The sequence below is a fragment of the Lissotriton helveticus genome, chromosome 6, assembly GCF_964261635.1.
Source record: "Lissotriton helveticus chromosome 6, aLisHel1.1, whole genome shotgun sequence".
In the NCBI taxonomy this organism is placed as follows: Eukaryota; Metazoa; Chordata; class Amphibia; order Caudata; family Salamandridae; genus Lissotriton; species Lissotriton helveticus.
The window spans coordinates 1,051,562,317-1,051,574,801 of NC_136067.1; the positions used below are offsets into that span (position 1 = coordinate 1,051,562,317).

The 12,485-nt window shown below is 44.1% G+C and overlaps 1 protein-coding gene across 1 annotated transcript in view; it reads right to left on the reverse strand.

Annotated features, from left to right (window-relative positions):
• Positions 1–12,485, reverse strand: part of LOC144761640 (alpha-tectorin-like) — a 317,960-nt gene that overhangs the window by 103,334 nt on the left and 202,141 nt on the right. Inside the window, exon 6 of the mRNA XM_078646930.1 lies at positions 4,474–4,568. Within this exon, the coding sequence (XP_078503056.1) occupies positions 4,474–4,568 (95 nt within the window). The remainder of the gene's footprint in view (positions 1–4,473; positions 4,569–12,485) is intronic.

Sequence of the window (12,485 nt, forward strand, 5' to 3'; positions counted from 1 at the left end):
CCCCATAGGAAGCTCGAAACCATGGAGTTGAGTTGGGCGAAGCACTTCCCAGTTACCCAGAGCGGCAGTGTGACAAAATAATAAAGCAAACGGGGGAGGGTTATCATTTTTAGTAGTGCCACTCGTCCCGCAACCGACAAAGGTAGAGACCCCCAGAAGTCAAGGTTACTCTTGGTAGTTCGCAGGCCTTGCCCTATGTTACCCTCAAATAAATCAGCAGCCTCATGATAAATTCTAACCCCCAAATAAGGTAAGCAATTGCCTTCCCATCTGACATCAATCCCCTCAGGAGGATCGCCTCGCCCCCCCCCCCACGCACCGGAAACAGACAGGCCTTGGCCCAGTTAACTTTGAGTCCTGCGACTCACCCCAGCCTCTCCAGCAGTTCCCGGGCTCCCCGTAGCTCATCAGTAGTGTTGGCAAGGAACATCAACAAATCGTCAGCATATAAGGCAATGTAGTGCATCTGACCAATCCCCTCTAAGCCCCTGTAGTGTCTCCCTGTCCTCGCGCGACCCGCTAGCGGCTCCATTGCCAGGGTGTACAGAAGGGGACACAGCGGGCAGCCCTGTATCGTCCCCCTGCCCACGTCGCAAGCAGCCGAAATCGCCCCCCCCCCGTCTGAACCCTGGCCGTCGAGTGAGTGGGGAGAATCTTCGTCCAGGTCACAAACCCCTCCCCTAAGCCAAAGGCCCTCAAAACCCGAAACAGATACGGCCACTCTAGGCTATCGAAGGCCTTTTCAATGTCTATGGATAGTACACATGCCTCATCGCCCCCTGCTGCCACCTCATGCATCAGTTGACATAACCTCCGAATATTCATGATCGTGTTCCGGGTAGCAATGAAGCCAGACTGGTCCCCGTGCACCAGAGTTGTCATGTGTACCATCAGGCGACTGGCCAAGATACCGCTCAGGATCTTATAGTCAATGTTTAACATCGCCAGGGGGCGATACGCTGTTCGATCCCACTCGGTTTACCCGGTTTTAGGAGCGGTACGATCACTGCCTCCCTCTTCGAGGTAGGTAAGTAGCCTTCCTGTTTTGATTGATTATAAAGGGACACCAGCTGCGGAGCCAGCACGTCGATATAAGTGACATAGAACTCTGATGGTAACCCATTGGTACCCTAGGTTTTGTTCTTGGCCATACGCTTGAGAGCTCCCCAGACCTCACCCAATTCTACTGGTCGGCCCAGGCTCTCCGCTTCTTCCACGTCAATCTGAGGTAACACTGTGTCAAGGAAATCCCCTTCCCCCAGCTCTCTGGGGTACAGTTTGCTGCAATAAAGGGTGGAATAGTATTCCAGGAACTGCGTGTTAATGGCTTGCTGTCCGTAGTGGATTGTCCCCCCCTCGTCCCGCAGTTCGAGAATCGGTGTGCCCCTGCGCGCTGGATTCGCCAACCAACCAACCAGGAGCGCCCCGGACTTATCTCGTTCCGCGTGCGCCCGTACCTTGTAAGCCCTGTAATCAAAGCACCTCAGTCTCTCCACTTGCATTGCCAACGCTTCCTTCGCCCTCAGTACCCCTTCTTGTGTGTCCTCCTGTCCCGGTCTCTCCCTTTCCTTCTCCCTGAGCCGTTGTTCTGCCTGCTGTACCTCACTCAATAGAGTTCTACGGACTTCCACGGCTTCCCCAATGCACCGTCCGCGTATCACTGCCTTGAATGCGTCCCACTCATTGTGCAAACTGGAAGAGATGCCCATGTTGTGCTGGAAATAGTCCTCTATGGCATTACCTATGGTGGTTCGGAAGACCTGGTCCTCCAAGACCTCCGGCTGGAAATGCCAATTAGGAATTGCCGTTCTAAGTCAAACCCAGTTCAGGGCCACCAAGAAGGGTTTATGATCAGAGGCTGCCCTAGCCAAATACTCACTCATCGTGATCAATATGTGGACATCAGGGGAACACAACACAGCATCCAGCCTGACATGCAACTCATAGACTGCTGAAAAATAGGAGTAGTCACAGTCTCTATGGTGATGGGCCCTCCAAGTGTCTGTAAGCCCCCAGCTCCGTTGCCAGTCCCGCCTGACGTCTGCTATTCTACGAGTAGGGGTGTCAGGGAGTGGTGGGTGGGAGCGGTCCAGGTCTACATCCGTTACACAATTAAAGTACCCCCCCTAGAAGAACCGGGCCTGTTAGTTCCCCCGCCAATTTCTGTGAGAGCTGTGTAAAGAAGGTGGACTGTTCAACATTGGGGGCATATATGCTTCCTAGTGTAATGTCCCGCCCATCAAGTCGCCCCGTGACCACTGTAAACCTGCCCTCAGGGTCAATCACCTGCCTCACACATTGAAATGGTACTCCTGCCCGCACCCAAATCAATGTCCCCCTGGCATAAGCCGAGTAAGTAGTGTGAAACACCTGCCTTCTCCAGCGACGCTGTAATGCCACCCCCTCCGCTTTCGTCAAGTGAGTTTCTTGAAACAGTGCGATTTGCACTCCCCGTCGTACTAAGTAGGCGTGTATTTTGTGTCGCCACTGTGCAGCAACTCTGATAGGTGGATAGGCTAAAACGATTATTTGGATTTGGCCCATTCGAAGATTTAGATGGGGCTCTCTTACAGAACAACAATAGCAGAGGGCCACATTTATCAGTATTTTTTGATCTGCACTCCTCCAGGACAGTGAGACTGTTAACGCCTCCAGTACGTTTCTTTCTTGGCAGGATAAGGCTTCACCAGGACAGTGGAAATGTACTATTTAGAACTAGAAACAGACAAAAGGGGAGTGGAATCTGTATTTCCAGGGGACACAGTATGGGCCTGATTGCACATTCTATGTCCATAGGATGTGAAAAAGATGTGAACTCTTTTTATTTTATTTTTATAGCCCATTCATAGAGTGCAGAAGCGAAATTAAACCGGGCATGCCAAGTAGGGAAGTATATGTCATAAGTTATAAATGTGAGCACTCAAATTAATTTCATATTTCCGTATACAAATTCCCCACTAATTCTGTTTGAGTTCCGGTGTAGCGTGCTGCCCACCAAAAATCGCTTTGACACCTTATAAGGGATAGCAAGCGCTATGTAGATGCAAAACCTTCCCTCCTCTATCACTCCACTATCCTTTTTCAATCCAAATAGCAAACTCACATGTCCACCTCTAAAATTAATTTCATATCTCCCTCTACTTCACCACTAATCCTCTTTGTGTTCCGAAGTGGCTACTCGCTGAGAAAGCGCTTCAAAGCCTCGTCAAGGATAGGAAGCGCTATATAAATGCAATTACAATTACAATGCAAAGATGTACTATATGTCTCCTTCTCGAGATTGAATTGTAAGACAACAGAAAATTAAATAAAAAATTTAACTAAAAATTGAAATGGAGCTCAAACAATTGGCGTTGAGTATTACAAGGCAATTCGGAAACAACAATAACATTTCAAGAATGATCTACTACTTATCTTTTCCCACAAATTCAAAGTTTGAAATAAACGACTTATCAAATATGCAGCAGGAATAAAGCTTTTTGTATTACCCACGTTAAAATCTATAGTTTACCAGAAGGGTTTGTTTCAAGAAAATATCATGCTTTGCTTGTTTTAAATTTCCCCTGAAAGAAGAACATTAATGATAGCTATCTCTGGCATCTTCATTATCTTAAAGTATGAAATATGTTAGCATATGCAAGGGCACGGAGAAGGGAGTCATTAAAGCCATTAAAGAGTGGCATCTCTGTAGGTTATATGAAGCTCTCTTGATACCTGCGAGGTTGCATGATCCAAGCTTGGGGTCATATTTACAAAAAAAATGTTGGAGTACACCAAATTTGGCAATACCGTGCTCTGACAATTTTTTAATGCAGTGATGTGCCATATTCACAAGAATAAGGAGCACCCCTGTGTTTCCCCTAGTGCAGCGTAGAAAAAGCTGCCTTGCGCCAGCGCAGGCACCTTGCCATGTTGCCAGGGTGCCTGCACTGCAAGGGCGATTGCTTATGTGCAGGAAAGGACACCTTTCTTCTGCAGCCCACATAGAAAGAGCAAAAAACTAGAAGAAATTAATAATTTCTCCCCATATTGCCATTCTAAGACCAGGTATTACTTGGCCTTAGTTTTTGACACTGCCCCAGCCTTGAAAATTTAGGGCAGTGTCAATAAGCAATGGGTGTTTCGGTGGAACGCCCACAGCAACCCATTGCCCGCCCCTTTGCCGCAGTGGCTTGCCGTTGAACGGGACATATTTACAAGGGGGCGTTATGCCACGTCAAGTGGCTTAGCGCCAGCTTGTATATATGGAAATGGTGCGACGCCACCAGAGCATCACCAAAAGTGACTCTCCGGTGGTGAATAGGGTTTGTAAATATGTCCCTTAGTTCATAAAAGAGCGTGCCAGTTTTCAGAGCCAACACTTCACTCATTCACAAGAAGAAAATGTCCATGTCACATTGCTTATTTTTCAGACACATATACCCTCTTGAAGTGTAAATACAATAAAAAAGAATGTGTATTCTCGATACTAACCTGTCTTGAATAAAAGTATACTGGATGGCATGCGACGGGTCATTTGTGGGTGTAGCCCAGCACTTTTCGAGTCGTATAATCAAATGGCCTGGGATCTATTCAGAAGAAAAACAATTTTTATTTCAGTAATTTATAGAGTGCATCAGGACAAAAGCCATGTTTTGCTATTATTGTTTTCTTGATACAGTCCACAGGAAGTGTGTGAAGTGCCCTGCTTGAGGCAGTTTACATCCTTAGAGATGTTCATATACAGTGGACTCGTCCAGAACTCGTCAGCTTCTCTAAGAGGAATGTTTGTGTGGAATATGTCTCAAGGTTTTACTATAACCTGGGTGCACGCCAACACCACAAAGGGCAATGGTAAAAGGCAATAGGGAAACTGGGTCACGTGTTGAAGAGATGAAATCTGCACTAGTGCAGGAATGAACACCTCTCACTGCTACGTAGACAGGAAAATGTCACCTGCTCTGGAATAATATTTAACTTTACAACATGGCAAATACATCTCACAGAATTCAACAGGATCACCTGCTTTGCAAGCCTGGCAAAAACACATGTAGCCTCAATTTTCTTCAAAAGGACCACCCATCACATGCACCTGAATTCACCGAACTTGGAAACAATGTAATTTGAGCACCAAAATTAAAAAGTTGCTCAAACCCACCTTGAATGTGTGTTGTGGATGCCCCCAGCACACGACTAGCTGTTCTGCACATATCTGTTGCCCTGGATTTCAAGCTCCCAATTCTTATGGGCCTTGATTAGTGCCAGAGTGAAAAAGTTATTTAGCCTCCTGGTGCAACGTCAAACTATTTACAGTACAACCCACACTAGTAGTAAAAAAGCGGCGGAAATTATTCAAAGTATCCTTGTTATACTTGTTTTAATTAAAGACCCTCAAGAGAATAATCACGAGGAAGACAAAGATTTCAAAATAATCTCTTTGCACTTTTGAAAAATTTGATGGAAAGCTACATAAAGTAGAAAGCTGGATGGACACACTGGAAACAAATAAAATGAATCAAGAATCGGAGGATGTGCGCAGCGGAAATTGGGATGGTCGGGTGTCCTAACTATGTTCACCCCACTCTGGGCGTCAGAAAAACTGGGTAACTTGGGACGCACTAAGGGGTTCCGTAACTGGGACCTGATAGGGATCTCGCGGATTGGGGACATATGGGGCCCCAAGGGAATCCACACATTCGCACACATGCAAGACACGTATGCCTTGGCCCCCACAGAACACTTTAGATACTTACAAGTGAGACATTCCCTGCAAACCAACATCCAGCCGGACACCACACCGCCTCAGGCCTCCCCACTTGAGGACAGACTACTTGATGGGTATATACCAGACCACGCCATCTCTCTAACCTACAAAAAACTAATCAACAACCCCCCCGACATGCTCCTCTCCCTAAAAGAGAAATGGGTTGCGGATGGGCTTGAGATGGACGAGGAGGAGTGGACTTGGGCTCTTGCCTCCCCTAGGGAAGTGGCGATATCGGCCAGACTGCGCTTGATACAATTAAAAATTGTGCATAGAGTATATATTTCCTGCACTAGGCTGCAAGCTATGGGGAGGGGAGGAGAAGGTCTTTGCAGAAGAGGATGTGGAGGGCAAGGCACCTTCTTCCACATACTATGGGATTGTCCGAAGGTACAAAGATATTGGAGAAGGGTGGTGCAATGTATGGGGGAGGTATGGGAGGCGGAGATCCGTTTGGAGGCCAAGAGATGTCTCCTGAACATTTGGGAACCATCTGACCTGCCTTCTAAAGGGAAGATATGGGTGACACTTGGGCAGATGGTGGCAAAAAGGAACATTGCCAGGCTGTGGGGGGCCCCTAATCTACCGAAATTTGTGGACTGGCAAAGCGACATGGACTGGTGCATGCTGCAGGAAAAAACTGTGTATATAGCGAGAGGTTGCCCCCGCAAATGGGGAGAGGTCTGGTCCAGCTGGAACGTTTTTAGAGGCAACCTCTGTGAACCACCCCTTGTATCACGGCCTGGCTCGGAAGAACTGGACTAAACTGTTGGCCTATTGCTATGGATACGGAACTGTCTTGATTTGTTTCAAATTGTATTTCTGCTGGGGTAACGGACATGAGCTGACTGCAACTGATTGACTATGTTTAATTTCTTTGCTGAATATTAAAAATAATTTTTTTTAAAAAAGAATCGGAGGATGAAAATAGAGAACATTCGCCAGACTGCAAAATCTTGGGTGACTGAATAAAGTATGCTCATTTAGCTTTCTCAAGACAGATGAAATGAAAACATATAAAGAAACAGCTACAAAACCTAATTTCTGGGCAGCGCCGCATCTATACAGACATGGCACTGCTGCTCTATTCTCAAGCTCTGGAGCACAATTAGGCTTCATAGCATCATAAACACACTTTTGCACCTTGGTGTAAAGGTGTGATGTGTAGCATACGGTTTGTACTGGACTCCTCCTAGTACCAAATACTAAGCTCAAACATCTTTTAAAACTTTTCCCTCTTTGTAAGTGAGCTGTATAGTGCAGCACACATATAAAGGGTAAATAATTTGGAGAAAAAAATATTTTATCTAAATCTGTGGCTTCCCCTGGAGGGTATATTTTGTTATGCAAAACACTGAATTACATATGTTCGTAGCATAGTAGATGGTAACATGGGAAGGACCATGCACCCATAGATCGTCCCCTTGACGAAAGAGTATTTTTGTGGGACCAAGCACTTTTTATGTTACTTTTAGACAACTTTCCAGTGCAAAAAAAACCTATTTTCTGATGGGAAGTAAAGAGTTAATCAAGAATTTGCACTGGCTTGCGTCTCTTTTTGTGATTTTACACCAGTGTAAAGCCTTGATAAATATGCCCCTATTTGGTTCACGATGTCCGCTCTAAGATAAAAAAAAAAATCTTTAGATTCCAGCCTGTGCTGTGTTCTAAAATATTTTAACCAAGGCATGTGATTGAAGGGTGATCAACTGTATCAGACGATGCAAACATTACTCGTGCAGAAGAACCATCCTGATAATGATGTTATGTTATGTTCCATTATGCTATGTCATTTTTTTATCTGTGCAATCCCATAGCACACTCGACCCAAGGATATCGGCCCGCTGTAGATAAAACAATGTTGATGTAGCACCGCATCAAATTACTTGTAAGAAAAAACATTAAAGACACTAATATGACCAACAGTAAGTGCAACGGTGGAGGCACGAATTTAGGAAGGTAGAAACAGCTAAACACTAGGGAGCATAATGGGAGACACAAAGAGGAAATGGATCATCACTATACATGACACACTATGTAGCAAGTTTATCATATTGGTAGTTTATTGAACAAATTGATGCATCATGGGAGTTTTAATCTTTGTTTTTTTCATTTTTTTTCCTAACAGAACTAAGGGCCATGAATACGAAAGGATTTAACATTTCTTAACAGACCGAATCACGATTTAGGTCTATTAAGAAATGCTAAATTGCCTTTCCATATGTACAAAGGCAGATAGGGAATCACAAAATGTGATTTCAACCCAGTAGGAATCTCATTTTGCAATTCCCTAAATAGGAAATCGCAAATAGGGATTTCCTATTTGCGATTTCCTAAGCATATGTACAAAGCAATTCCTAAATGCAAAATGGGTGTTTACGAAATGCTATGACCCCAAGTTGATGGTAATTATGTGCAATTCTAAAAAATGCACCCAATATGCCTTATTTTTTTTTTATTTCAAAAGGTTTTTATTTAGAAGATTTTCCAATACAGTACAGTAGTAATGCAGGGGGGGGGGGAATATTTACAGCGGGGAGTTCTTGGTATTCCCTGGTTCCATGTTTGCCCCGCGTATACATAGTTAAGCGGCTGATTATCCCCTGGAGAAGGTGAAAGAAAAAGAGAAAGGTGTAGAGATAAACCCAATAGCAATGCTCACAGCGAACAAACACCCCGCGAGACATGACCCCATCATCAAACACACCAAAACAGCCCTGCTAAGAGTAGACAAGCAAATGGGACAACAGATCAGAGTAACCAACTGGAAATCACTCTGGTTTAATACAAGAGTCCAATACCAAGGGAGGGTGATGTACAACGAGGCCTGGACCAAAAAGTGGATCACCACCCCAGTGCAACTGGAAAAAAACCACTCCCCAATCACATTCCAGAACCTCAAAGAGACGCACAACCTACCAGACATAGAACTATACACGTTCCTCAAAATAAGAACAGCCATCACCAAGGCGAACCTAAACAAAGGAACGCCCACCATCATACAGTACATGAGCAACCTCAACAAGGTTGGACACCAGACAGCGCAGATCTACAAACTCCTGAGCCCCAAAACATCTACACTGAATGCAAAAACAACAAACTTCTGGGAGACACTGTACACAAGACATCTCAGTGAAGAAGAAAAGGGTAGGCTATGGAAGTCAGCCGCAACCAATATGCATTTTTTAAAGTGCCATGTAGCACACACACACCCCTAGGTCATTTGTGCGCTTTACATGTGCACCACTTTTTTTGGGGGGGGGCATCAAGGGGGGCCTTAGGCCCATTGGCACCCTTGGTTTTGCATTACCTCATTTGTGATTTCCTATTAGGAAATCGCAAATGTGGAAATGCAAAATTATTCATAACTATGGGCCACAGGAATGAATGGTTTAGCATTTCCTAAATAGAGATTTCCTAATAGCGATTCCTACTCTGTAGGAATCACAATTAGGAAACCTCTATTTTCGTACATTCCAGTTCACATTTCCTAAATAGTGATTTCTTGGAATTTGCTATTTAGGAAATGCAAAATAGAAATTTCATTCATATGGCCCTAACACAATTGATGAAAATGATTTGCAAAATGAAAGCCTGGAACTGGATGTATGTTGTGCTGTGCACATTCAGCTATGGCAACCCTAAATACGACATATGCTAGTCCTATAGAGAGGCATACTCAATGGTAAAAAAAATGCAGAGTGTGAAGTGCAATGCATAGTATTGCTGAGTAAAGATATTCATTACAAAAATGAGCAGGATTGAATAGGCATGGAAAATGAAATCTGGCATCACTCAGTGTGAAGGAGATACCAAAGACTGATTGGGAATGAGTGCTTCACTGCTTTCTCCATCTAAAATGGCCTGAGTGTTCTTGCACAAGTTAAGTGTCCCTCAGTCTTTCCATCTCTCTGTTGTCCCTAAATCTGTCCGCCCGAACCCTGCCTATATGCACATACGTCTGTGCTGTCTCACTATATTGTGTGGAATGTATATGTGTGTGCTATGCTGTATGTAAGTACCAGTACATGTGTTGGATACTATTTGGCGTGTAAGGTGAAGGTGATTCTGCATGCCGCATGTAGCCGGGTGGGTGGTCTGTGTGCTTGGGTACCAGCTGGTCTGCTGGCTTGCTTGCCCTGGTGGCTTTAGGCCTGGTGATCTAAATGCATAGTTGCAGATATGTCTGGAGTTACATGTGTGCTGCTGTACCTACATACACTGATTTGTGCACAAACAATATATATATATACATGCAGCTATGTCTGAATGTGTGTATGTATCTGTAATCTGTCAATCTACGTACTAATGTTATGTGTTTCAGAATACATGCACCATACAAGAAGCAAACCTACTGGCTTTATCAATGCCTATTTCAATTCTGTGAGCAAAGCAGAGGTTAGGAACAGCCAATTGGATTTGTAACAGTTGCAGTCTCGGCACATGGAGTGGAGGCAAGTGACTTGGGGGAAATCTGAGAAAAAAAACAGATGCTTTAAGAATACTTTTAATTCTCCAAACCTGGAAGCCATACTTAAGCACATCTCAGTCCATGGGCATTGTTGACTTGTTGCTCTGTACGCTTTTTTACATGCACTTGGGATTTCTCTGGACCTCCTGTTATGCCTGCCTATTCCCAGGCTTTGCATATTATGATTTGCAAAATCGTCCAGAACACGTCAAGACATGCTAAGCACTTGATGTATCTTTCCAAGGTCTAAAAACATATTTTTCACACTTCTAGCCCTGGGCTGAAAATTATTGGCGTCTGAAGACTCCAACATCAGAATCACGAGGACAGTGTGTACTTCTAGGCACTCGCAGCATGAAAGAGGGCTCTGTGAAATACCTGCATGGCCGGGCCAAGAGCTCTTCTGTCAGGTGCCCCTTATTAAAATTAAGAACAGCCGCCTGGCAGAAAGCTCGTCATTTTGAAGATGAGAGAACACGAGAGATCTATTTAATTAAATGCTGGCGGCCACCTATCCTCAAAAAAGTGCTCAAAAATTCTCAGGAGCTTATTTACAAGCCTCTTGCGCCACCGGTACGTCACTTTTTCCGCATATTAAAAGTGACGCACCGGCGGCGCAAGCCCCTCTGTTTTTAGGTCAAGCGGCCATTTTAAATTCGTTTTTGAACCGCGGGTGGCTAAATAGTTGCGCATCTGAAAGGATGATGTTTCCTTTTTTCATTTCAACCCAGAACAGTAACTGCCTGTTATCCCCGCGTCAACAAGACCGGCTACAAAAACACATTTCACTTAAGATTTCGTACTTTTCGTCTCCTTCCTATACCGCATGCCATCGTCATCTGCATTTCGAAAAAACAAACACGTCGCCCTTGCGTTCTCACTGTTACAATTTCAGAAATAATCTTTGAAAAAATCGAGAATGTATAACTTTGAAAGAAATGAAAATATTATGAAACCCTGACACTGCAGTCGTCTGAGCGATCTATTCAGCAGCTTGATTTTGTTTTCATATATTCATTTTAGTTTTTAAAAAACGATTTAAAAAACAGGACCAAAAATAAGCGTTCTGCTACTGAATATCGAGCGCAAGAATATTGGCGTGCAAGAATATTGTGGATAGGACCTCGAAGGGCAAGATATCAGACGGTAAGTGCACGTAGGGTAGCATAGATTTCTTATTCCTAACTCCACATCTACATACCTTGAAGATGGATTTATCACCAAAGTACATATATGTGAAGTTCAGTATAGAAAACCTACACTAACTTCTTTTTGAAATGTCCTCGATGTTTTATAAATACCTCAAAGAATACACAGTGAAAGGGATACCAGTGATACAACCATATACATTTTAGACCCTGCTCCTATTAAAAGCCCTCTACTGTGGTCGCACTTTTCTCGGCAAAAAGTTGCCTCTGCAGTGGTTTCTCGAATACATCAGTAATCTGTTCACACAGTATGGAAGTCAGACTCATCATTGTCATCAGCTTTTTCTAGCAGAGTTGGCCAGAAGAGCCCAATTCTTCTAACACAATCGACAAACTGCATTAATAAGCATCATAATAGATGTTTACTTTCCATTGCAGTAAGTGCAGAGGTGCCATCTCTTAGCAGATATGGTGCCGCCCTGCTCTTCCTCTTTTATGCAACACTCCATCAATTTTTTGTAAATTTGCCCCCGTATTAGATTGAGTGAGGATCTAAAATAAAGGTTCAAATCATTCAAACAGTGACATGGATCAGCTTGAATCAGTCAGGCACATTGTGAGAAGGGGCGTACAAAGTAACAGAGAGCATATTTACTAGAAAATGTTGGAGCTTGGGGGAATACCAAATTTGGCAGTGTTGTGCTCTGACATTTCCAAAATGCAGGGAAGCACCTTATTTACTACAATATGGCACAGCCCTGTGCTTTTCCTAGCGCTGGCGCTACAATTAGCTGCCTAGCGCCAACGGATGCCCCCTTGCACCATAGTGCAAGGGTGCCTGATTTGCAAAGAATGATTGTTGATGTGCAGGAAGATGTCACTTAATAATAGCAATAATGTTTTTTTGCTCATTATATGTGTGCTGCAGGTTGCAGCACACTTAGAAAAAGCAAAAACGAGGAGAAATAAAAGCATTTTGCTTCGTGCGCCAATCTAACGACTGCGCTTGCATGGCGTTAGTTTTTGGCGCTGCCACAGATTTTCACCTCCTTGTAAATCTGGGGCAGCTTCAAAAAGCAATGGGTGTTGCAGTGGAATGCCCACAGCAACACCCGTTGCATGC